The sequence below is a fragment of the Genypterus blacodes genome, unplaced genomic scaffold (genome assembly GCF_046128005.1).
Source record: "Genypterus blacodes isolate CSIRO-AG114 ecotype Tasmania unplaced genomic scaffold, CSIRO-AGI_Gbla_v1 ptg000342l_1, whole genome shotgun sequence".
NCBI lineage: Eukaryota > Metazoa > Chordata > Actinopteri > Ophidiiformes > Ophidiidae > Genypterus > Genypterus blacodes.
In genome coordinates, this window is record NW_027467127.1 from 186,694 (window position 1) to 208,936 (window position 22,243).

At 45.4% G+C, this 22,243-nt stretch overlaps 3 protein-coding genes and 3 pseudogenes across 3 annotated transcripts; all 6 read right to left on the reverse strand.

The window, feature by feature from the left end:
* Positions 1–529: 529 nt before the first annotated feature.
* On the reverse strand, positions 530–2,131 carry LOC142988715 (general transcription factor II-I repeat domain-containing protein 2B-like; annotated as a pseudogene).
* Positions 2,132–3,208: 1,077 nt separating this feature from the next.
* LOC142988697 (tripartite motif-containing protein 16-like) lies at positions 3,209–8,086 on the reverse strand. The gene is made up of 2 exons (XM_076137932.1): positions 6,806–8,086; positions 3,209–4,059 (listed from the first exon to the last, which is right to left on the reverse strand). Exons 1-2 carry the CDS (start codon positions 8,084–8,086, stop codon positions 3,670–3,672), a joined length of 1,671 nt encoding a protein of 556 aa, XP_075994047.1. The 3' UTR covers positions 3,209–3,669.
* Positions 8,087–8,963: 877 nt separating this feature from the next.
* LOC142988696 (general transcription factor II-I repeat domain-containing protein 2B-like) lies at positions 8,964–10,487 on the reverse strand (annotated as a pseudogene).
* Positions 10,488–11,125: 638 nt separating this feature from the next.
* Positions 11,126–19,769, reverse strand: LOC142988695 (tripartite motif-containing protein 16-like). Its single transcript, XM_076137930.1, has 2 exons — positions 19,108–19,769; positions 11,126–12,849 (listed from the first exon to the last, which is right to left on the reverse strand). The coding sequence occupies exons 1-2, from the start codon at positions 19,582–19,584 to the stop codon at positions 11,662–11,664; spliced, it is 1,665 nt and encodes a 554-aa protein (XP_075994045.1). The 5' UTR covers positions 19,585–19,769; the 3' UTR covers positions 11,126–11,661.
* Positions 15,325–17,608, reverse strand: LOC142988694 (tripartite motif-containing protein 16-like). The gene has a single exon (XM_076137929.1). The coding sequence runs from the start codon at positions 17,570–17,572 to the stop codon at positions 15,902–15,904; it is 1,671 nt and encodes a 556-aa protein (XP_075994044.1). The 5' UTR covers positions 17,573–17,608; the 3' UTR covers positions 15,325–15,901.
* Positions 19,770–20,557: 788 nt separating the features above from the next.
* LOC142988689 (general transcription factor II-I repeat domain-containing protein 2B-like) lies at positions 20,558–21,881 on the reverse strand (annotated as a pseudogene).
* Between the last annotated feature and the right edge of the window lie 362 nt (positions 21,882–22,243).

A 22,243-nucleotide genomic window follows, 5' to 3' on the forward strand; every position in this document is an offset into this window, starting at 1 on the left:
CACACAAACACAGGAGAGAAGGAGTGTGGAGATACTGTGAGTGTTTAGTAAACTACAGGGACGATCTCTGTGATGCATTATTGGAGAGGAACAAGTCAGAATGACAGAGTGGTGTGTGAGCCAGCCTGTGTGTGTGTGCAGCTACATGTATGTACAATATGTGTGTGTGTGTGTCATTTATACTGAACACACTATGATTTGAATTTGTGTACTTGTGGGTTTCTGTGTGGAGCTGAAGCAGTGACTGACAGGCAACCGGGTCATGAAAGCACTATGTGTGTGTGTGTGTGTGTGTGTGTGTGTGTGTGTGTGTGTGTGAGTGTGTCAGTTCAGTGCCATCTACAACTACTTTATTTGTAACTAGTTCACTTTCACAAACACTGTAAAGGTGCTCTGCAGTTTGTTAAAGGAATGCAATTGATGAACTTTATACAAAAAGCAATACATGTTCTTTTTCAGTTCATTTGACTTCAGTTCAGTTAGAGAAATCCAGTCTGGCTTGGGCTTGAACAAGTGCATTGAAATGTGGCTAAATGTGTGAGGTGGATATGTGAAGGCCAGCTGAGAGGGGATCATCAGTGATAGAGGATCTGTATCTGGATTGGTTGAACTTTATCACTGAGAATGTCTGTTCCCGTACGTAGGTAGATCCACAGAGGTCTAGAATCTTCTGAGCGTGCCTCCTCAGGTCTGGAACCTTCTCCTCTTTGAGAGAAGAGTACAAATCCAACAGTGAGACGGACTTCAAGTGCTCTGCCAGAAGTGTGTCAGACTGCAGGTCAGTGAGTTCCATCTGAACATCACTGGGTGCATTATCCACTCTGCAGGTGAAGGGAGAGGAAACCATGTGCATTTCACTCTCAACTGTTTGAAGGTCTTGAAATGGCCTTGAAAACTCACCATGCAGTGCTGCTAACATAGCTGAGTACCTGTGGAGGTGATCAGCTGATGGTGCCACTTCCTTCAGTGTTGGCAAGTGGGTGAGACTGCTGTCCTTCGTTTGGCATGAGAGAAGCTGCAACTTTCTCATAAAAGCCTTCACTGCGCTGTACATTTCATGCACAAAAAGGCCCTTGCACTGCAGTTTGACATTGAGTTCATTCATTAGTGCAGTCACAACATCGACAGCAAAACCAAGGTCTGCCAGACCATCTGTGTGTGAAAGCTGTGGGACGTCATTTCCTTTCTTCACACAGAACTCCTGAATCTCCTCTCTCAGGTCCCAGACGTTTTTCAGCACTTTGCCCAGGCTGAGCCACCTGACAGCTGTGTGGTATCTTATGTCACCATGTTCAGTCTCATTCTCCTCCAAAAGTGCAACAAGCTGTCTGTGATTCATTCACTCTTGCCCTGATGAAGTGAACTATTTTAGTGACAACATCAACAACATGGTTCATTTTTAACACTGACTTACACAAAACCTCCTGCTGTGTAATACAATGCAAACATGTCCATTTCTGCCCAGGGTTCATTTCTGTCACTTTATCTTGCATTCTCTTCAAAAGTCCAACATTTCCCCCCGTCACATCTGGACAACCATCCGTTGTCACACCAGCCAGCTTTTCCCATTTGAGTCCCAACTTGTCCAAACATGTATTTACCTCGGTGAACAAATCAATCCCAGTTGTTGTCCCTTTCATTGACTGTATGGCTGCCGACTCCTCTGTGATTTTGAAGTCTGCAGTTATCCCACGGAAGAAGATGAGTAGCTGGGCAGTGTCACGTACATCGCAGCTCTCATCCAAAGCCAAGGGGAAATAGTCAAAGTTGACCGCTGTGTTCTTCAGCTGAAGCTCCAGATTTCCCTGGATGTCCTCTCCCCTCCTCGTTACAGTGCGTCGGGAGAGGGGCGCGTCCCCAAAAGCGCCCTTTTTCTCCGGGCATATTAGTGCTGCAGAGTCCAGCAAACACTCCTTGATGAACCCTCCGTCAGGAAACGGCTTACTTCTTCTGGCGATTTTGTGGGATATGACATAACTTGTCTTGACAGCCGCTTCTCTGTGAGTGCAAAGTTTTGTGAAAAAAATCCTCGTTGGTTTCGCAGTTTAGCTAGCAAAGCATTGGACTCCCTCGCACGCTCTTCATCAGACACATTCTTGTATTTCTCCTGGTGATTGGTCACAGAGTGGCGATTCAAATTGTAATCTCTGAACACAGCGACCTGTGTACCACAAACTAAGCACACCGCTTTACTTTTGACTTCTGTAAATAAGTACCAGAGAGGTGTTTTCTCCCTTCTGATTGGTCAGGACGGCGTGATTGTTCTGTTGTGTGTCTGACGTGTGATTCAACCCAATGTGCTGCATGTTGATGTCAACAGCTTACAGACGTTAAGGGCCCACATCAAGAACAAAAGCTTAGTAGCAGGATCCTCTGTGTCCTCTCCACTTTCACAGGAAGGGTCAGAGGCACTCACAGAAGTGGAGAACTCCAGCGAGTAATCTGTGTCAGACTCACCCTTGAAGCTTGTGTCATCCGATGAGTCGAACAGTTCACTGGTAGATATAGGCTGCATGATCATGTCTCTGGCCTCTTCCTCACTGAAATGCCTCTTCGTCTTTGCTCCAGGTCTTTCTCCTTCTCTGCTCACTGATGAAATGACCCCTCAGCAAAGCTACCTGTGTATCTTTGCTTGTGGAAGCAGCCAGGTGCATAAACAAACTAGCAGTTGTTTTTGTTTTTTAGCATAGCAAAGGCAGGAGGCTCCTCTTCACAGATACATGTCCACACACATACACACACCTGACACACACACACACACACACGCCACCTGGTAGTCACACGGATCCATAATAAGTTTCAAAAATACAAGAATTTCATGCATCGGCCTACAATTGGAAAATGGTTGAATTTTGTGGAAAACACTAAAAATGTCAAATATCACCACTTTTCTTCATAATGAAATGCTGACATTAGAGAATGTATGATTTTATAAAGGAATGGCAGAGAGATTAGAAAGTGTGGTTTCAATGGAAGTCAATGGTGCCATTTCTGCCTCGAGGGTGTCCAGTGTGAGTATTTGATACTACATAAAAAATACTAATGCAATCAAATCAATTTTATTACTAATCTCTGACACATCCAAGACTCTAATCAGCACCAAAGCCCCATCCACCTACTATTTAGTTTATGGAAAATAATGACATTTTTGTGTTTCTTTGTCATAAACAATGAAATCCTTCAAGTAGTTAAACAGGCATTGAAAGGGTTAAAATCCTGTAATATAAATGAATGTTTGGTAGTTTTGAGCAGCTAAGAAGTTGCCTAAGAGATTTATGAAAAAAAAGTAGAAAAAATATTGATGTCTAATGATTTTATAGCAGTTTTTATGTGCCTGGCTTTTTTTTGCCACAAGAGTGTCAAACGTTTGTAAATTTGAGGAGGGCATAAGGGTTAATAGAGCATCAGATCCAGATTTTATTATTTAACATCATTTCAATGGAATTGAACAGGAAGCAAAATCACATTCAGCTATCAAAAGTCAGGCTTTCTAATGTTGGCAAAGCAAATCATCATACTCATAATCATACATCATCATGTCATGTTCTCATTGCTATAAAATGCATATTCTACAATCACCTAGCAACCACTTCCTGTAGAAAATCAATGACAAAGAAAAAAACATCCACAGAAACCAAAACACTCCCGTTGTGCTTTTGCATATTTAGGCTACTTAAGTTTACACAAGGTGGCGTTCTCTCCTACAGAATAATTCAGCCAAATTCCAGCATAGAGTGGCTGAGTGAATGTGGTCTGGACTCTGTGGAGGAGAGTCATGGTGTCAGAGACGCTGTAGAAGGACAGAAGACCTGCAGGCTGATCCAGGTACACTCCTACTCTGGAGGAGGGAGGGACTGAGAGAAGAGTGTTGATACTGTTATGTCTGAAAGAACAACTGTTGTAGTAATGATATAATGACCAAGACTTTTCATTGTTTCCAAATCCACTTTCAAAATCTCCTCTTTTAATATCCTTGTATGTCACTGCTACTCCAACTCCTCCTCCGCTCCACTCCACCTCCCAGTAACAACGTCCAGTCAGACTCTCTGTACTCAGGACCTGAGCACAGTCAGTGAATCTGTCTGGATGATCAGACTGAGGTTTCTTCATACGTGTTACTTTTCTGTTCCCCTCAGATAATAACAGATGTGTGTGTGCTGTGTTTGGATCCATTGTGATTTCCTGTGAATATCTTAACAATCCATCTGAATTCCTTGCTGCGCCATTTCACCTCTCAGTTCAGTGAGCGTCTGAGTTTCACTTCCTCTGAAATCAGAGCAGTTTGTGCTCCAAACTCCTCCTTTCCTGTTTCTTCTCTCTGATCTACAGTGAATGTGCCTCGTCAGCACTGAACTTCAGCACTTGTTGGTTTCTCTCGTCTTCAGAGTGACAGAAGTGAAGGGAGGGAGCAGGTAACATGAATAAAATAGAACTCAGTGTGTGTGTGTGTGTGTGTGTGTGTGTGTGTGTGTCAGCAGAGGGAGGGCTGATCAGAATGTGACTCATTCCAGGAAGAGGACAGAGTTCAGTTGTTGAAGCTGAACTCTGACCTCACAGTGTTGAGTTGGAGTTCTGTCTGTTTGTCTTCAGTCCACTGAGTTCCTTGTCAGTTATGGAGTTCATCCTTTCTCTCTGTGTGTGTGTGTGGATCCAACATCACAGAACCTGTTACACACATGAAACCTGCTGCTTTGCAACATTTCCAGTCAAAGAGCAAGAAGATGAGGGACATAATGTTCCTCTGTGGATAAGAAGCTGAGGACAGTGTGTGAAGACACCTGGACAGAAATAACTTCACTAAGACAAAGATTTAGCTCCAGATGTTTCTGTCTCATGAATGAAGCGTTTGAACATGGCTTCAACAAACATCGGTCACTCCAACAGAGACTCAGAGGAGCTCTGTTTGTTCTTCTCTAAGAATTGTAATGGAACAACAAGCTGCAATGTTCATTGTCATAGTGATGACTTGTTGTTGTGATCCCTTGAAGAGAACACCTGACCTGAAGGATAAAGGTTGATCAGCTATCACCTGATCACACACGCACACACACACACACACACAGACACACACGCAGACACACACACACACACACACGCTCTCACACACACACACACACACAAACACGCAGACACGCAGACACGCAGACACACACACACACACACACACACACACACACACACACACACACACACCTTCCTGCTCTCACACAGAAGTCTCACTCCTCCTTGTTCCTCTGGTGATCTCTAAGAATCCACTCACCTGAAGAGGGATGAAGTGAAGTCCATCCACACATGTACAGATACAGAGAGGATGAAGATGGTGAAGTTACAAAGTGTCAAGTGTTTAACAAAGAAGCAGATGGGACGACTGAGGACCGGAGATGTGATTGACTTGCACTTCAAAGTGTCGATTCAGCAGCAAATAGCTGGTTGAGCTCAAATACAGAGAAGCATGAAATGTAAATCTCTTTATTGAACAAATGAGCTTCAAACATCAAAGGTCACAAGTGGTCGATGTCTTCATTTCCTCTCCATGTGGTCAAGTCTTCTTAAAGCAGCTCTGTGGTTTATGAAGCCCTCTAGTGTTGTGTTGTTGTCACTTGTTACATTCAGCTTAGAGACAAATCAAGTAAAATAAAACACTTTAGTTAAAAGAAGTCATAAAGGCGCAGCTTTAGTTACTGCTTGTTTCCACGGAAATACAGTTTGACACGTCACTCAAAGAGAACACAGTGGAGACGAGCGTGAGGCTGAAGGGCGACAGCTGAACCTAGACTGAACACAAATCAACACAACTCATTTATTCTTGGAGAAAAACTTTATTCAGTGATTGAGTTAAGTTGGTTTGTACACATTGACTTTGTTCCTCATCAATCATAAAACCAGAGTGTTTATGTTTATATCTTTATAATCATTCACTCCTACAATCAGCCTGATCACCTGAGCATCAACAATGTAAAGGAACATAAAGAATCTTCTCCTCATGTTTCACTACAATCATAATAACATTTATACAGTGAAGAGAAGAAATGAATCATATTCATATGTTTGAACAGACAGAAGGAAAGTTTCCTGCTTTCTCCATGAAGCTCTTGGAATGGAAGAGAAACTCAATCACATTACAGGACAACAATACAGATATTTAACAAAGATTTCAACTGTACAAAGCAAACAACTGTTTATATTTTCATGTGGAAAAATGTGGATTTCCTCATCAGCAGTGACAGACACTGAAAAGAGCGCCACCTACTGACAAAACAAACTAAAGTCCTCACAGTAACACACTCACTGTTTGACTGAGAGGTGAACTAAGTGCAGAGCAGGAACAGCACAGTGACGAGCACGGAGCAACAAAGACACACACTACATTCATTTAAGAAGGAAAACACACAATCTCACCCATTCACTCTGTGATGACTCCTGTCTACTGACTGAACTCAGCTGTGCCTCCATGATGATAAAGCCCAATTCCAGCATAGAGCGGCTGAGTGAATGTGGTCTGGACTCTGTGGAGGAGAGTCATGGTGTCAGAGACGCTGTAGAAGGACAGAAGACCTGCAGGCTGATCCAGGTACACTCCTACTCTGGAGGAGGGAGGGACTGAGAGAGGAGTGATGATACTGTTATGTCTGAAAGAACACCTTTTCCTGTACTGAAAGAATGACCAAGACTTTTCATTGTCTCGAAATCTAATATCCCTCGCTCCTCTTTTCATATCCTTGTATGTCACTGCTACTATAGCTCCTCTCCCGCTCCACTCCACCTCCCAGTAACAACGTCCAGTCAGACTCTCTGTACTCAGGACCTGAGGCCACTTAGTGAATCTGTCTGGATGATCAGAATATGACTGAGGTCTATTCATAAATGTTACTTTTCTGTTCCCCACAGATAATAACAGCCATTTGTTCACTGTGTTTAGATCCATTGTGATTTCCTGTGAATATCTTAAGAATCCAGCTCTGGTCTTGGGCTCTGGTGACAGTGAAACATCCAGATCAGTCAGTGTCAATGAGATCTTGGTCCATCCCTCACTCAGCATGTTCTGTAGTTGATCTCTGACCTTTGACACAGCCGCCGTCACCTCCTCAAAGTGCCTCAGAGGACGGATATTGATGCTGGCTGAGTGTGTAGATTCACTGAGATGTGGCAGTGAGGGGTAATTGTGTAGAAACTGGATGTGATCCTCTGTGTGTGACAGCTGCTGCAGCTCAGCGTCTTTCCTCCTCAGCTCAGTGATCTCCTGCTCCAGCTTCTCCTGAAGCTCTTCAGCTCCACTCACTTCAGTTTTCTGCTGGGATCTGATCTGCTGCTTCACATCAGAGCTTCTTTTCTCCATGAGACGGATCAGCTGGCTGAAGATCTCCTCACTGTCCCTCACTGCTTTATCAGCAGACTGATTGAAGTCCTTCACCTCCTGCTGAAGCACCTTCACGTCTTTCTGTCTGTCCTGGATTCTCTGCTGGACTTGTTGTCGACTCTCCCCGACCTCTCTCTGCCTCTTCTTCCTCTCTGCTGCAGCTGAGACTGTGTGGTGACCTTTATGTTCATCCATAGAGCAGAGATAACAGATACACTGCTGATCAGTGCGGCAGAACATCTTCATCACCTCATGGTGAAGAGAGCAGATGTTCTCCTGAAGCTTGTTGGAGGGCTCCACCAGCTTGTGTTGCTTAAATGTTGCTGAGTCATAGTGAGGCTGGAGGTGTTGCTCACAGTAAGAGGCCAGACACTGCAGACAGGACTTGATGGCTTTCCGTTTTCTCCCAGTGCAGAAATCACAACCAACATCTGCAGGTCCAGCATAGCAGCGATCAGCAGGAGCAGCTTGGAGTTCTGTCTTCTTCAGCTGCTCCACTAAATCTGCTAACATGGTGTTTCTCACCAGGACAGGCCTCGGTGTGAAGGTCTGTCTGCACTGAGGGCAGCTGGGGATTTTCTCCTCCTCCTCCTCTTCATCCCAGTAGTTGTTAATACATCTCCTGCAGTAGCTGTGTCCACAGGGAATAGTCACCGGCTCCTTCAGCAGATCCAGACAGATTGAACAGGAGATTCTTTCTTGATCCAGCTGAATTCCTTGCTGCGCCATTTCACCTTTCAGTTCAGTGAGCGGCTGAGTTTCAATTTCGCACAAAAGAAACCTTCAGCACTTGTTGGCTCCACCCTCTCTTCAAGTGACAAACCTTTGAGGTGAAGAAGGAAGTCAGAGCACAGGGCGGAGCTGCTGTGTTCAGGGAGGAGGAGTTTGACCAACATGCAAAACACAGAGCAGAGATCAGAGAGCAGAGCAGAGCAGAGCAGAGCAGAGCCAGTGGATCCAGACCAAACTGTTCCTTTCTATTATCTCAGGATAGTGAAGGCTCATCTTCATCACTGAGATTATTCCATTGATTTAACTTTGATTCATTAACTTTGAATAAATAAACTCTTATATTTCCCCCCTGGATCCAGACCAGCACCAAACTCTAAAGGCTTCTTCTTCTGTGCTCCACCCTTCTACAGAGCTTCATCTCAGTCCATTCAACATTTTGAGTCAAGCTGTCGTCAAACCCACACACACACACACACACACACACACACACACACACACACACACACACACACACACAGGAGAGAAGGAGTGTGGAGATACTGTGAGTGTTTAGTAAACTACAGGGACGATCTCTGTGATGCATTATTGGAGAGGAACAAGTCAGAGTGACAGAGTGGTGTGTGAGCCAGCCTGTGTGTGTGTGCAGCTACATGTATGTACAATATGTGTGTGTGTGTGTCGTTTATACTGAACACACTATGATTTGTATTTGTGTACTTGTGGGTTTCTGTGTGGAGCTGAAGCAGTGATTGACAGGCAACCGGGTCATGAGAGCACTATGTGTGTGTGTGTGTGTGTGTCAGTTCAGTGCCATCTACAACTACTTTATTTGTAACTAGTTACCTTTCACAAACACCGTAAAGGTGTTCTGCAGTTTGTTAAAGGAATGCAATTGATGAACTTTATACAAAAAGCAATACATGTTCTTTTTCAGTTCATTTGACTTCAGTTCAGTGAGAGAAATCCAGTCTGGCTTGGGCTTGAACAAGTGCATTGAAATGTGGCTGAATGTGTGAGGTGGATATGTGAAGGCCAGCTGAGAGGGGATCATCAGTGATAGAGGATCTGTATCTGGATTGGTTGAACTTCATCCCTGAGAGTGTCTGTTCCCATACGTAGGTAGATCCAAAGAGGACTAGAATCTTCTGAGCGCGCCTCCTCAGGTCTGGAACCTTCTCCTCTTTGAGAGAAGAGTAAAAATCCAACAGTGAGACGGACTTCAAGTGCTCTGCCAGAAGTGTGTCAGACTGCAGGTCAGTGAGTTCCATCTGAACATCACTGGGTGCATTATCCACTCTGCAGGTGAAGGGAGAGGAAACCATGTGCATTTCACTCTCAACTGTTTGAAGGTCTTGAAATGGCCTTGAAAACTCACCATACAGTGCTGCTAACATTGCTGAGTACCTGTGGAGGTGATCAGCTGATGGTGCCACTTCCTTCAGTGTTGGCAAGTGGGTGAGAATGCTGTCCTTCGTTTGGCTTGAGAGAAGCTGCAACTTTCTCATAAAAGCCTTCACTGCGCTGTACATTTCATGCACAAAAAGGCCCTCGCACTGCAGTTTGACATTGAGTTCATTCATTAGTGCAGTCACAACATCGACAGCAAAACCAAGGTCTGCCAGACAATCTGTGTGTGAAAGCTGTGGGACGTCATTTCCTTTCTTCACACAGAACTCCTGAATCTCCTCTCTCAGGTCCCAGACGTTTTTCAGCACTTTGCCCAGGCTGAGCCACCTGACAGCTGTGTGGTATCTTATGTCACCATGTTCTGTCTCATTCTCCTCCAAAAGTGCAACAAGCTGTCTGTGATTCATTCACTCTTGACCTGATGAAGTGAACTATTTTAGTGACAACATCAACAACATGGTTCATTTTTAACACTGACTTACACAAAACCTCCTGCTGTGTAATACAATGCAAACATGTCCATTTCTGCCCAGGGTTCATTTCTGTCACTTTATCTTGCATTCTCTTCAAAAGTCCAACATTTCCCCCCGTCACATCTGGACAACCATCCGTTGTCACACCAGCCAGCTTTTCCCTTTTGAGTCCCAACTTGTCCAAACATGCATTTACCTCGGTGAACAAATCAATCCCAGTTGTTGTCCCTTTCATTGACTGTATGGCTGCCGGCTCCTCCGTGATTTTGAAGTCTGCAGTTATCCCACGGAAGAAGATGAGTAGCTGGGCAGTGTCACGTACATCGCAGCTCTCATCCAAAGCCAAGGGGAAATAGTCAAAGTTGACCGCTGTGTTCTTCAGCTGAAGCTCCAGATTTCCCTGGATGTCCTCTCCCCTCCTCGTTACAGTGCGTCGGGAGAGGGGCGCGTCCCCAAAAGCGCCCTTTTTCTCCGGGCATATTAGTGCTGCAGAGTCCAGCAAACACTCCTTGATAAACTCTCCGTCAGGAAACGGCTTACTTCTTCTGGCGATTTTGTAGGATATGACATAACTTGTCTTGACAGCCACATCTCTATGAGTGCAAAGTTTTGTGAGAAAAATCCTTGTTGGTTTCGCAGTTTAGCTAGCAAAGCATTGGACTCCCTCGCACGCTCTTCATCAGACACATTCTTGTATTTCTCCTGGTGATTGGTGACGTAGTGGCGATTCAAATTGTAATCTTTGAACACAGCGACCTGTGTACCACAAACTAAGCACACCGCTTTACTTTTGACTTCTGTAAATAAGTACCAGAGAGGTGTTTTCTCCCTTCTGATTGGTCAGGACGGCGTGATTGTTCTGTTGTGTGTCTGACGTGTGATTCAACCCAATGTGCTGCATGTTGATGTCAACTGCTTACAGACGTTAAGGGCCCACATCAAGAACAAAAGCTTTCAGGTTAGTTCAGATTCAGAACTAAGAGTGTTTCTACTGACAGAGTCCAACACACACTCACTGCTATTACACAAGAAGAGAAGAGGACACAAGGACACGTTGTCTTTAACAGAGCATCACATCCACATTTTATTATTTCACATCATTTCAATGAGTTCAAGATGGTAAAGTCATCACATTGGGAAGTTTTTCTTAGGAAGGCCCGTTTATCAATCAACATGAGATTCATTGATGGCAAAAGCTACAAATGATTCTGAACCTGAGGCTTTGAGCTTTCAAACCCTCTGTGATAAGTGTTCAGTCACTACAACTGCAGGGAGAGTATTTGCTGTCACTGTCACACGGTGGTTCAGTTCTCTCACCATGCTTCTGAATAATCCAAACTACATTCTTTACTGGAATATTGATCCAGATATCAGTGTCTCACACTTGTGTTCTGTGTTTCCATCACATCATCAATCACAGGAAGCAAAATCACATTCAGCTATCAAAAGTCAGGCTTTCTAATGTTGGCAAAGCAAATCATCATACTCATAATCATACATCATCATGTCATGTTCTCATTGCTATAAAATGCATATTCTACTATCACCTAGCAACCACTTCCTGTAGCAAATCAATGACAAAGAAAAAAACATTGACAGAAACCAAAACACTCAGAAAAACTAAAGGGGCAACAAATTTAAGGGCATTGAAGACTGAAATCTGCTCCGTTGTGCTTTTGCATATTTAGGCTACTAAAGTTTACACAAGGTGGCGTTGTCTCCTTCCTTCCAAAGCCAAATTCCAGCATAGAGCGGCTGAGTGAATGTGGTCTGGACTCTGTGGAGGAGAGTCATGGTGTCAGAGACGCTGTAGAAGGACAGAAGACCTGCAGGCTGATCCAGGTACACTCCTCTTCTGGAGGAGGGAGAGACTGAGAGAGGAGTGTTGATACTGTTATGTATGAAAGAACAACTGTTGCAGTTATGATGTAATGACCAAGACTTCTCATTGTATCCAAATCCACTTTCACCCCCTCCTCTTTTAATATCCTTGTATGTCACTGCTTCTCCAACTCCTTCTCCGCTCCTCTCCACCTCCCAGTAACAACGTCCAGTCAGACTCTCTGTACTCAGGACCTGAGCACAGCCAGTGAATCTGTCTGGATGATCAGAATATGACTGAGGTTTATTCATATATGTTACTTTTCTGTTCCCCTCAGATAATAACAGACGTGTGTGTGCTGTGTTTGGATCCATTGTGATTTCCTGTGAATATCTTAAGAGTCCAGCTCTGGTCTTGGGCTCTGCTGGTGACAGTGAAACATCCAGATCAGTAAGTGTCAGTGAGATCTTGGTCCATCCCTCACTCAGCATGTTCTGTAGTTGATCTCTGACCTTTGACACAGCCGCCGTCACCTCCTCAAAGTGCCTCAGAGGACGGATATTGATGCTGGCTGAGTGTGTAGATTCACTGAGATGTGGCAGTGAGGGGTAATTGTGTAGAAACTGGATGTGATCCTCTGTGTGTGACAGCTGCTGCAGCTCAGCGTCTTTCCTCCTCAGCTCAGTGATCTCCTGCTCCAGCTTCTCCTGAAGCTCTTCAGCTCCACTCACTTCAGTTTTCTGCTGGGATCTGATCTGCTGCTTCACATCAGAGCTTCTTTTCTCCATGAGACGGATCAGCTGGCTGAAGTTCTCCTCACTGTCCCTCACTGCTTTATCAGCAGACTGATTGATGTCCTTCACCTCCTGCTGCAGCACCTTCACGTCTTTCTGTCTGTCCTGGATTCTCTGCTGGACTTGTTGTCGACTCTCCCCGAGCTCTCTCTGCCTCTCCTTCCTCTCTACTGCAGCTGAGACTGTGTGGTGACCTTCATGTTCATCCACAGGGCAGAGATAACAGATACACTGCTGATCAGTGCGGCAGAACATCTTCATCACCTCATGGTGTAGAGAGCAGATGTTCTCCTGAAGCTTGTTGGAGGGCTCCACCAGCTTGTGTTTCTTAAATGTTGCTGAGTCATAGTGAGGCTGGAGGTGTTGCTCACAGTAAGAGGCCACACACTGCAGACAGGACTTGATGGCTTTCAGTTTTATCCCAGTGCAGAAATCACAACCAATATCTGCAGGTCCAGCATAGCAGTGATCAGCAGGAGCAGCTTGGAGTTCTGTCTTCTTCAGCTGCTCCACTAAATCTGCTAACATGGTGTTTCTCACCAGGACAGGCCTCGGTGTGAAGGTCTGTCTGCACTGAGGGCAGCTGGGGATTTTCTCCTCCTCCTCCTCTCCATCCCAGTAGTTGTTAATACATCTCCTGCAGTAGCTGTGTCTACAGGGAATAGTCACCGGCTCCTTCAGCAGATCCAGACAGATTGAACAGGAGATTCTTTCTTGATCCATCTGAATTCCTTGCTGCGCCATTTCACCTCTCAGTTCAGTGAGTGTCTGAGTTTCTCTTCCTCTGAAACAGAGCAGTTTATTCTCTGATTTAAGTGTGATTAAGAGGAGGAGGAGGAAGAAGAGGGAGAGGTTGATCAGGTTCTGCCTCATTCCAGTAAGAGGAGCAGTCTGACAGAGTGAGTTATGAAGGGAAAGTTTAACAGAATGCTTCAGTGTCCCAACACAACACAGGAGACAGGTGACCCTGTTATACTGTGTGATACACTGAGCCAACATGATGGAGATGTAAGGGCAGAGCAGTGACAGAGAGAGAGCGAGAGAGAGAGAGAGAGAGAGAGAGAGAGAGAGAGAGAGAGAGCGAGAGAGAGAGAGAGGGGGGAGTTATTCTTGAACAGAGCAGTGTAATGAAAGCTTTGATTATGACTCAGTCTACTTTGGCCACTAGGGGGCGGCCTAACCCTTTCTCTAATATCTCTAACATACAAACCTCACATGATGCAGTCATTTTCCAAACATTATCCAGTTTCCATCAGTGAGTGTGTTTCCATACACGGCAGAATGCTGACAAAGAGCCGCTGACTCATAAGGGTCAGCACAGACTCTCAGGTGAAGAAGAAGATGAAGAAGATAACTGATTGAACTGATGAAAGTTGAGCAGCATCAACCTCCACATGCTGGGACTCCATGTTTCATAAACCTTCAGAGCAGAAGAGTGTAAAGCTGACAAGGTTGTGCTGCCATAGCAACACAAATCTGGAGCTTCTACAGCTTTTGTCCCAGCGAGGGCCTTTGTGTTTGCCGTCCTTCACTCAGCAGCGTGCTTCATCACCATCACGTCTCCATGTCAACATCAACCAGAGGATCTACTCTTCTTCCATTTCCTCATCTCTTTCAGTGTTTCTGTAGGTGGCGCTCTTTCATAGCTTCACAAAACTGAAACTTGAGTCTGGAGCCTCTCACCATGTGCTCGTCTGTCTTCACTGCAGAGGTCCTAGAAGGAGACCAGGGTCTTCAGAGTTTACACACGCCGTCATATCACAGCTAACAGGCGAGCGTATGACAACACCACGGCTCTAGAGAGACGTTAGAGGCTCTGATACAGAGCTCAGTCAGCTTATTGTCCAGTTGTTCGCAGATCAATTACTGAAGCCTTTGATGCTGATACGTTGAGCTGTTGTGCAGTTTTACACTTTAGTGATCTGTGTGGGCGGATAAACAACGAAAAAAGGGCAAAAGGTCAAACCTGCAACCTCTGTGACCTCTACATGATGGCCCTTCACCTCTATCCCCTCTACTAGATGGTCCATCACCTCTACATGATCGTCCATGTAGAGCTGCATGAAGCGATAACATTGCAGCACACACACTCCATTGTAGTCGTGTGTTCACGTCTCGCTGCACAGTAAACTGGAGGATTTCTTGCTTTTCAGACTGGTTACCACGTCGTCTGACACACACACACACACACACACACACAGGAGAGAAGGAGTGTGGAGATACTGTGAGTGTTTAGTAAACTACAGGGACGATCTCTGTGATGCATTATGGGAGAGGAACAAGTCAGAGTGACAAAGAGGCGTGTGAGCCAGCATGTGTGTGTGTGTGTGTGTGTGTGTGTGTGTGTGTCTGTGTGTGTGTGTGTGTTTGTGTGTGTGTGTGTGTGTGTGATCCCCTTTATGGATGAAATCATAAAATAATAATGCAGGTTGTGTAAATCAAAGTAGAAATGAGCGTCTCAGTTCCTCTTCCTCCCTCTCAGACCCCCACCAGAGAGGTGTTTGCTCCCTTCTGATTGGTCAGGACGCCGTGATTGTTCTGTTGTGTGTCTGACGTGTGATTCAACCCAATGTGCTGCATGTTGATGTCAACAGCTTACAGACGTTAAGGGCCCACATCAAGAACAAAAGCTTTCAGGTTAGTTCAGATTCAGAACTAAGAGTGTTTCTACTGACAGAGTCCAACACACACTCACTGCTATTACACAAGAAGAGAAGAGGACACAAGGACATGTTGTCTTTAACAGAGCATCACATCCACATTTTATTATTTCACATCATTTCAATGAGTTCAAGATGGTAAAGTCATCACATTGGGAAGTTTTTCTTAGGAAGGCCCGTTTATCAATCAACATGAGATTCATTGATGGCAAAAGCTACAAATGATTCTGAACCTGAGGCTTTGAGCTTTCAAACCCTTTGTGATAAGTGTTCAGTCACTACAACTGCAGGGAGAGTATTTACTGTCACTGTCACACGGTGGTTCAGTTCTCTCATCATGCTACTGAATAATCCAAACTACATTCTTTACTGGAATATTGATCCAGATATCAGTGTCTCACACTTGTGTTCTGTGTTTCCATCACATCATCAATCACAGGAAGCAAAATCACATTCAGCTATCAAAAGTCAGGCTTTCTAATGTTGGCAAAGCAAATCATCATACTCATAATCATACATCATCATGTCATGTTCTCATTGCTATAAAATGCATATTCTACTATCACCTAGCAACCACGTCCTGTAGCAAATCAATGACAAACGAAAAACCATCCACAGAAACTAAAACACTCCTGTTGTGCTTTTGCATATTTAGGCTACTTAAGTTTACACAAGGTGGCGTTGTCTCCTACAGCCCAAAGAGAAATTCCAGCATAGAGCGGCTGAGTGAATGTGGTCTGGACTCTGTGGAGGAGAGTCATGGTGTCAGAGACGCTGTAGAAGGACAGAAGACCTGTAGGCTGATCCAGGTACACTCCTACTCTGGAGGAGGGAGGGACTGAGAGAGGAGTGTCGATACTGTTATGTCTGAAAGAACACCTGTTGTTGTAATGATATAATGACCAAGACTTTTCATTGTATCCATATCCACTTTCAGCCCCTCCTCTTTTAATATCCTTGTATGTCACTGCTACTATAACTCCTCTCCCGCTCCTCTCCACCTCCCAGTAACAACGTCCAGTCAGACTCTCTGTACTCAGGACCTGAGTATAGTAAGTGAATCTGTCTGGATGAGCAGAATATGACTGAGGTTTATTCATCCATGTTACTTTTCTGTTCCCCTCAGATAATAACAGATGTGTGTGTGCTGTGTTTGGATCCATTGTGATTTCCTGTGAATATCTTAAGAATCCAGCTCTGGTCTTGGGCTCTGCTGGTGACAGTGAAACATCCGGATCAGTCAGTGTCAGTGAGATCTTGGTCCATCCCTCACTCAGCATGTTCTGTAGTTGATCTCTGACCTTTGACACAGCCGCCGTCACCTCCTCAAAGTGCCTCAGACGACGGATATTGATGCTGGCTGAGTGTGTAGATTCACTGAGATGTGGCAGTGAGGGGTAATTGTGTAGAAACTGGATGTGATCCTCTGTGTGTGACAGCTGCTGCAGCTCAGCGTCTTTCCTCCTCAGCTCAGTGATCTCCTGCTCCAGCTTCTCCTGAAGCTCTTCAGCTCCACTCACTTCAGTTTTCTGCTGGGATCTGATCTGCTGCTTCACATCAGAGCTTCTTTTCTTCATAAGACGGATCAGCTGGCTGAAGATCTCCTCACTGTCCCTCACTGCTTTATCAGCAGACTGATTGATGTCCTTCACCTCCTGCTGAAGCACCTTCACGTCTTTCTGTCTGTCCTGGATTCTCTGCTGGACTTGTTGTCGACTCTCCCCGAGCTCTCTCTGCCTCTCTTTCCTCTCTGCTGCAGCTGAGACTGTGTGGTGACCTTTATGTTCATCCATAGCGCAGAGATAACAGATACACTGCTGATCAGTGCGGCAGAACATCTTCATCCCCTCTTCGTGAAGAGAGCAGATGTTCTCCTGAAGCTTGTTGGAGGGCTCCACCAGCTTGTGTTTCTTGAATGGAGCTACATCATAGTGAGGCTGGAGGTGTTGCTCACAGTAAGAGGCCAGACACTGCAGACAGGAGTTGATGGCTTTCCGTTTTCTCCCAGTGCAGAAATCACAACCAACATCTGCAGGTCCAGCATAGCAGTGATCAGCAGGAGCAGCTTGGAGTTCTGTCTTCTTCAGCTCCTCCACTAAATCTGCTAACATGGTGTTCCTCACCAGGTCAGGCCTCGGTGTGAAGGTCTGTCTGCACTGAGGGCAGCTGGGGATTTTCTCCTCCTCCTCCTCTCCATCCCAGTAGTTGTTAATACATCTCCTGCAGTAGCTGTGTCCACAGGGAATAGTCACCGGCTCCTTCAGCAGATCCAGACAGATCGAACAGGAAAACTTTTCTTGATCCATCTGAATTCCTTGCTGCGCCATTTCACCTCTCAGTTCAGTGAGCGTCTGAGTTTCTCTTCCTCTGAAACAGAGCAGTTTGTTCTTTGATTAAGTGTGATTAAGAGGAGGAGGAGGAAGAAGAGGGAGAGGTTGATCAGGTTCTGCCTCATTCCAGTAAGAGGAGCAGTCTGACAGAGCGAGTTATGAAGGGAAAGTTTAACAGAATGCTTTAGTGTCTCTACTATCACCTAGCAACCACTTCCTGTAGAAAATCAATGACAAAGAAAAAACCATCCACAGAAACCAAAACACTCAGAAAAACTAAAGCGGCAACAAATCAGGCATTTAAGACTGAAATCTGCTCTGATGTGCTTTTGCATATTTAGGCTACTTAAGTTTACACAAGGTGGCTTTCTCTTCTACAGCCAGAAGACAAATTCCAGCATAGAGTGGCTGAGTGAATGTGGTCTGGACTCTGTGGAGGAGAGTCATGGTGTCAGAGACGCTGTAGAAGGACAGAAGACCTGCAGGCTGATCCAGGTACACTCCTACTCTGGAGGAGGGAGGGACTGAGAGAAGAGTGCTGATACTGTTATGTGTGAAAGAACTACTGTTGTCGTAATGATATAATGACCAAGACTTTTCATTGTATCCATATCCACTTTCAGCCCCTCCTCTTTTAATATCCTTGTATGTCACTGCTACTATAACTCCTCTCCCGCTCCTCTCCACCTCCCAGTAACAACGTCCAGTCAGACTCTCTGTACTCAGGACCTGAGTATAGTAAGTGAATCTGTCTGGATGAGCAGAATATGACTGAGGTTTATCCATATATGTTACTTTTCTGTTCCCCTCAGATAATAACAGACGTGTGTATGCTGTGTTTGGATCCATTGTGATTTCCTGTGAATAGCTTAAGAATCCAGCTCTGGTCTTGGGCTCTGCTGGTGACAGTGAAACATCCAGATCAGTCAGTGTCAGTGAGATCTTGGTCCATCCCTCACTCAGCATGTTCTGTAGTTGATCTCTGACCTTTGACACAGCCGCCGTCACCTCCTCAAAGTGCCTCAGAGGACGGATATTGATGCTGGCTGAGTGTGTAGATTCACTGAGATGTGGCAGTGAGGGGTAATTGTGTAGAAACTGGATGTGATCCTCTGTGTGTGACAGCTGCTGCAGCTCAGCGTCTTTCCTCCTCAGCTCAGTGATCTCCTGCTCCAGCTTCTCCTGAAGCTCTTCAGCTCCACTCACTTCAGTTTTCTGCTGGGATCTGATCTGCTGCTTCACATCAGAGCTTCTTTTCTTCATGAGACGGATCAGCTGGCTGAAGATCTCCTCACTGTCCCTCACTGCTTTATCAGCAGACTGATTGATGTCCTTCACCTCCTGCTGCAGCACCTTCACGTCTTTCTGTCTGTCCTGGATTCTCTGCTGGACTTGTTGTCGACTCTCCCCGAGCTCTCTCTGCCTCTCCTTCTCTCTACTGCAGCTGAGACTGTGTGGTGACCTTCATGTTCATCCACAGGGCAGAGATAACAGATACACTGCTGATCAGTGCGGCAGAACATCTTCATCACCTCATCGTGAAGAGAGCAGATGTTCTCCTGAAGCTTGTTGGAGGGCTCCACCAGCTTGTGTTTCTTAAATGTTGCTGAGTCATAGTGAGGCTGGAGGTGTTGCTCACAGTAAGAGGCCACACACTGCAGACAGGACTTGATGGCTTTCAGTTTTCTCCCAGTGCAGAAATCACAACCAACATCTGCAGGTCCAGCATAGCAGTGATCAGCAGGAGCAGCTTGGAGTTCTGTCTTCTTCAGCTGCTCCACTAAATCTGCTAACATGGTGTTCCTCACCAGGACAGGCCTCGGTGTGAAGGTCTGTCTGCACTGAGGGCAGCTGGGGATTTTCTCCTCCTCCTCTTCATCCCAGTAGTTGTTAATACATCTCCTGCAGTAGCTGTGTCCACAGGGAATAGTCACCGGCTCCTTCAGCAGATCCAGACAGATCGAACAGCAGAAGGTTTCTTGATCCAGCTGAATTCCTTGCTGCGCCATTTCACCTCTCAGTTCAGTGAACAGGTGAGTTTCACTTCCGCACAAAAGAAATCTTCAGCACTTGTTGGCTCCACCCTCTCTTAAAGTGACAAACCTTTGAGGTGAAGAAGGAAGTCAGAGCACAGGGAGGAGCTGCTGTGTTCAGGGAGGAGGAGTTTGACCAACATGCAGAACACAGAGCAGAGCAGAGCAGAGCCAGTGGATCCAGACCAAACTGCTCCTCTCTATTATCTCAGGATAATGAAGGCTCATCTTCATCACTGAGATTATTCCATTGATTTAACTTTGATTCATTAACTTTGATTAAATAAACCCTTATATTTCCCCCCTGGATCCAGACCAGCACCAAACTCTAACGGCTTCTTCTTCTGTGCTCCACCCTTCTACAGAGCTTCATCTCAGTCCATTCAACATTTTGAGTCAAGCTGTCGTCAAACCCACACACACACACACACACACACACACACACACACACACACACACACACACACACACACAGGAGAGAAGGAGTGTGGAGATACTGTGAGTGTTTAGTAAACTACAGGGACGATCTCTGTGATGCATTATGGGAGAGGAACAAGTCAGAGTGACAGAGTGGTGTGTGAGCCAGCCTGTGTTTGTGTGTGCAGCTACATGTATGTACAATATGTGTGTGTGTGTGTGTCATTTATACTGAATACACTATGATTTGAATTTGTGTACTTGTGGGTTTCTGTGTGGAGCTGAAGCAGTGATTGACAGGCAACCGGGTCATGAGAACACTATGTGTGTGTGTGTGTGTGTGTGTGTGTGTGTGTGTGTGTGTGTGTGTGTGTGTTTGTGTCAATTCAGTGCCATCTACAACTACTTTATTTGTAACTAGTTCACTTTCACAAACACTGTAAAGGTGCTCTGCAGTTTGTTAAAGGAATGCAATTGATGAACTTTGTACAAAAAGCAATACATGTTCTTTTTCAGTTCATTTGACTTCTGTTCAGTGAGAGAAATCCAGTCTGGCTTGGGCTTGAACAAGTGCATTGAAATGTGGCTGAATGTGTGAGGTGGATATGTGAAGGCCAGCTGAGAGGGGATCATCAGTGATAGAGGATCTGTATCTGGATTGGTTGAACTTCATCACTGAGAGTGTCTGTTCCCGTACGTAGGTAGATCCAAAGAGGACTAGAATCTTCTGAGCGTGCCTCCTCAGGTCTGGAACCTTCTCCTCTTTGAGAAGGGAGTACAAATCCAACAGTGAGACGGACTTCAAGTGCTCTGCCAGAAGTGTGTCAGACTGCAGGTCAATGAGTTCCATCTGAACATCACTGGGTGCATTATCCACTCTGCAGGTGAAGGGAGAGGAAACCATGTGCATTTCACTCTCAACTGTTTGAAGGTCTTGAAATGGCCTTGAAAACTCACCATGCAGTGCTGCTAACATTGCTGAGTACCTGTGGAGGTGATCAGCTGATGGTGCCACTTCCTTCAGTGTTGGCAAGTGGGTGAGAATGCTGTCCTTCGTTTGGCTTGAGAGAAGCTGCAACTCTCTCATAAAAGCCTTCACTGCGCTGTACATTTCATGCACAAAAAGGCCCTTGCACTGCAGTTTGACATTGAGTTCATTCATTAGTGCAGTCACAACATCGACAGCAAAACCAAGGTCTGCCAGACCATCTGTGTCTGAAAGCTGTGGGACGTCATTTCCTTTCTTCACACAGAACTCCTGAATCTCCTCTCTCAGGTCCCAGACGTTTTTCAGCACTTTGCCCAGGCTGAGCCACCTGACAGCTGTGTGGTATCTTATGTCACCATGTTCATTCTCATTCTCCTCCAAAAGTGCAACAAGCTGTCTGTGATTCATTCACTCTTGCCCTGATGAAGTGAACTATTTTAGTGACAACATCAACAACATGGTTCATTTTTAACACTGACTTACACAAAACCTCCTGCTGTGTAATACAATGCAAACATGTCCATTTCTGCCCAGGGTTCATTTCTGTCACTTTATCTTGCATTCTCTTCAAAAGTCCAACATTTTCCCCCGTCACATCTGGACAACCATCCGTTGTCACACCAGCCAGCTTTTCCCTTTTGAGTCCCAACTTGTCCAAACATGCATTTACCTCGGTGAACAAATCAATCCCAGTTGTTGTCCCTTTCATTGACTGTATGGCTGCCGGCTCCTCTGTGATTTTGAAGTCTGCAGTTAGCCCACATAAGAAGATGAGTAGCTGGGCAGTGTCACGTACATCGCAGCTCTCATCCAAAGCCAAGGGGAAATAGTCAAAGTTGACCGCTGTGTTCTTCAGCTGAAGCTCCATATTTCCCTGGATGTCCTCTCCCCTCCTCGTTACAGTGCGTCGGGAGAGGGGCGCGTCCCCAAAAGCGCCCTTTTTCTCCGGGCATATTAGTGCTGCAGAGTCCAGCAAACACTCCTTGATAAACTCTCCGTCAGGAAACGGCTTACTTCTCCTGGCGATTTTGTGGGATATGACATAACTTGTCTTGACAGCCGCTTCTCTGTGAGTGCAAAGTTTTGTGAAAAAAATCCTCGTTGGTTTCGCAGTTTAGCTAGCAAAGCACTGGACTCCCTCGCGCGCTCTTCATCAGACACATTCTTGTATTTCTCCTGGTAATTGGTGACGTAGTGGCGATTCAAATTGTAATCTTTGAACGCAGCGAC

What these genes read in the sequence shown, in the direction of transcription:
- LOC142988697 (XM_076137932.1), bottom strand. Translation starts at nt 8,086, where the DNA reads ATGGCGCAGCAAGGAATTCAGCTGGATCAAGAAAGAATCTCCTGTTCA. An exon ending in GATTCACTAAGTGGCCTCAG is followed by an intron (nt 4,060 to 6,805) that starts GTCCTGAGTACA and finishes GACTGTGCTCAG; the next exon opens with GTCCTGAGTACAGAGAGTCT.
- LOC142988695 (XM_076137930.1), bottom strand. Translation starts at nt 19,584, where the DNA reads ATGGCGCAGCAAGGAATTCAGCTGGATCAAGAAACCTTCTGCTGTTCG. An exon ending in TCTGCTCTCTTCACGATGAG is followed by an intron (nt 12,850 to 19,107) that starts GTGATGAAGATG and finishes CTACACCATGAG; the next exon opens with GTGATGAAGATGTTCTGCCG.
- LOC142988694 (XM_076137929.1), bottom strand. Translation starts at nt 17,572, where the DNA reads ATGGCGCAGCAAGGAATTCAGATGGATCAAGAAAAGTTTTCCTGTTCG.